Source organism: Mauremys mutica, chromosome 4 (genome assembly GCF_020497125.1).
Source record: "Mauremys mutica isolate MM-2020 ecotype Southern chromosome 4, ASM2049712v1, whole genome shotgun sequence".
Lineage (NCBI taxonomy): Eukaryota > Metazoa > Chordata > Testudines > Geoemydidae > Mauremys > Mauremys mutica.
This window is the reverse complement of record NC_059075.1, coordinates 123,294,621-123,297,590: the sequence shown is the minus strand read 5'-3', so window position 1 is coordinate 123,297,590 and position 2,970 is coordinate 123,294,621. Positions and strand designations below refer to the sequence as shown.

The following is a 2,970-nucleotide window of genomic DNA, read 5'->3' as shown; positions in this document are numbered from 1 at the left end:
ACTCACTCACCATCAATCCACCCGTCTTCAAACTCTCTCACTCATCTGACTACTGCCTTACAGAGACAGTATATTACTGTCAATATCTTTTACTGGACCACAGGGCTTTTGTGTAGCCCTGTGTAGCTTGAAAGCTTGTCTCTTTCACCAACGGAAGTTGGTCCAATAAAAGATATTACCTCACCCACCTTGCCTCTTTAATATCCTGAGATCAACATGGCTACTACAACACTGTCTGCACTCTCCCAGCCACCTTCTCACTAATCCAATCCCACATTTCTTCTTACTCATTTGACTGCCCACTGATTCACCCATTTGTCCACCTTCTCAACTCCCTACACAACCATCTATTCCCTAGCTGCTTCTTACACCAACAATATGCTCACCCATCTATCAATTCAACAGTTTACTAACACATCCAATTGTCCAGTACAACCAATAGACACTCCCATCCAATTACAAACCAAATCACCCTTCCAATTACCTATTCATTTACATCCGTTTATTCATGCAGCCATGCACTTACTCACCTACCATCCAATACATCCATCCAATTGCCAATTTAGAGAATATACCAAATACAATGGGATACATTTTGGAAAACATCCAAATTATCGGATGCATAAGACTGAACTGAGCACTCAGTTGTTTTGTTATCTGCCTGTCACTATAGAAACCATTTTAAGCAAACTCCAGAGAAGAGTTTGTTACCTTCTTTAGGTAGAGAGTTGAATGTTTGTGAATATATATCACTGAGGCCCAAATCTCAAAACAGTATGCATGCAGAAATATGTATGCATTTGCATGCTTTGTACACAGAATGACGACTGAGCATTAAATAGTTCATTTTCTCTTTATTAATCTTTCAGCAGGTATCAGAATGGGAATACTGGAAGAGAAAAATTGTACCGTAGCAACCCAGTTCATTCTCATGGGATTCACAGATGGGTCAAAGCTGCAGGTCATCTACTTTGTGTTGTTTTTAGTGATATATGTTATCACCCTGGTGGGGAATCTCGGGATGATCATTTTGATTAGGATCAGTTCCCGACTACACACTCCCATGTACTTCTTCCTGTGCAATTTGTCTGTTGTCGATATCTGCTATTCATCTGTTGTCACCCCAAAGATGCTGGCGAACTTCTTAGCACAGAGCAAAGCCATTTCCTATTCTGGGTGTTTGGTTCAACTGTATTTTTTTATTATCTGGCTCAGCACTGAGTGCCTGCTTCTGGCTGTGATGGCGTATGACCGCTATGTGGCCATCTGCAAACCATTGCTTTACTCAGCGGTTATGTCCCATAAAGTCTGTGTCCCATTGGTGGCTAGCTCCTATTTCACTAGTTTCATGAGTGCTATGATTACTGCATGTTTAATTAGCAGGTTAACATACTGTGGCTCCAACATCATCAACCATTTTTTCTGTGACACCCCTCCACTGCTAGCTCTGTCATCCTCCGATAGCTCCATTGCTGAAAATACTATTTCTATTTTAGCTGGTTTCACCAGTGTCAGCTCCCTCCTGATAATCCTCTTCTCTTACCTGTACATCCTGGGTGCCATCCTGAGGATCCACTCTGTCGAGGGCAGGCACAAAGCCTTCAACACTTGTGCCTCCCACCTGACGGCCGTCACCATGTTTTATGGGACTCTGATCTTTACATACTTACGTCCCAACACCAGCTACTCACTGGGCCAAGACCAGGTGGCCTCAGTGTTCTACACAGTGGTGATCCCCATGCTGAACCCTCTGATCTACAGCCTGAGGAACCAAGAGGTGAAGGATGCTCTGAGGAGATCACTGGGGAGGGGTAGTGTTTTGAAGAAGAATGCATTTATTAAAATGACTAGAAAAGAATAATAAACACATTCATCTCCTTTCTTTATTTTTCGAGGAATGTAGCTGAGGCAGCTTCTCTCTCAAGTGCTCTTTACATAGGCATTGTAAGTAATAACCACATCTCATGGAAATGCTCACTTAAAGCTAGGCATGAAATCACTGACCTTAAATTAGTTTTGGAGGCCCACATGTGCTCACTTTAACAGTCTGTAAGGTTCTCGAATGCTACAGTGATGAGCACTATATAAGAACATAGATAGATAGATAAGATAGATAGATAGATGAAGAGGCAGACAAATAGTATTAGGCCTGGTCTACACTAGGACTTTAATTCGAATTTAGCAGCGTTAATTCGAACTAACCGCTCAACCGTCCACACCAGGAAGCCATTTAATTCGAACTAGAGGGCTCTTTAGTTCGAATTTGGTACTCCACCCCGGCAGGTGGAGTAACGCTAAATTCGACATGGCTAGTTCGAATTAGGCTAGGTGTGGATGGAAATCGAACTTAGTAGCTCCTGGAGCTATCCCACACTGCACCACTCTGTTGATGCTCTGGACAGCAGCCCGAGCTTGGATTCTCTGCCCAGCCACACAGGAAATGACCCGCGAAAATTTGAATTCATTTTCCTGTCTGGGCGGTTTGAATCTGACGTTCTGGTTGCACATCGGGGCGAGCTCCGCAGCACCGGCAGCAATGCAGAGCTCTCCAGCAGAGGAGTTCATGTAATCTCTGAATAGAAAGAGGGACCCGGCATAGACTGACCGGGAACTCTTCGATCTGATCGGTGTGTGGGGCGAGGAGTCTGTGCTTTCGGAGCTGCGCTCCAACGAACGGAATGCAAAGACCTACGAGAAGGTCTCCAAAGCCATGATCCAGACAGAGGATACAGCCGTCATGCAACGCAGCGCCGCGTGAAAATCAAGGACCCCAGACAAGCCTACCAAAAAATCAAAGCGGCCAACGGACGCTACGGAGCCTGCCACCACTGCCCCACCAGTGACCATGGACTCTGATGATGGGACAGTGTCGATGGACAGTTCCTCGACGATGTTCACGGACGGGGAAGATGAGGAAGGGTTTGTGGAGGACGAGGCAGGCGATAGCGCTTACAACGCTGGTTTCCCCGA

At 45.2% G+C, this 2,970-nt stretch overlaps 1 protein-coding gene across 1 annotated transcript; it reads left to right on the top strand.

Annotated features, from left to right (window-relative positions):
- The first annotated feature begins 1,063 nt into the window (after positions 1–1,063).
- LOC123369048 (olfactory receptor 5F1-like) lies at positions 1,064–1,861 on the top strand. Its single transcript, XM_045014416.1, has one exon. The coding sequence runs from the start codon at positions 1,064–1,066 to the stop codon at positions 1,859–1,861; it is 798 nt and encodes a 265-aa protein (XP_044870351.1).
- The last annotated feature ends 1,109 nt before the right edge of the window (positions 1,862–2,970 follow it).

What these genes read in the sequence shown, in the direction of transcription:
- LOC123369048 (XM_045014416.1), top strand. Translation starts at nt 1,064, where the DNA reads ATGTACTTCTTCCTGTGCAATTTGTCTGTTGTCGATATCTGCTATTCA.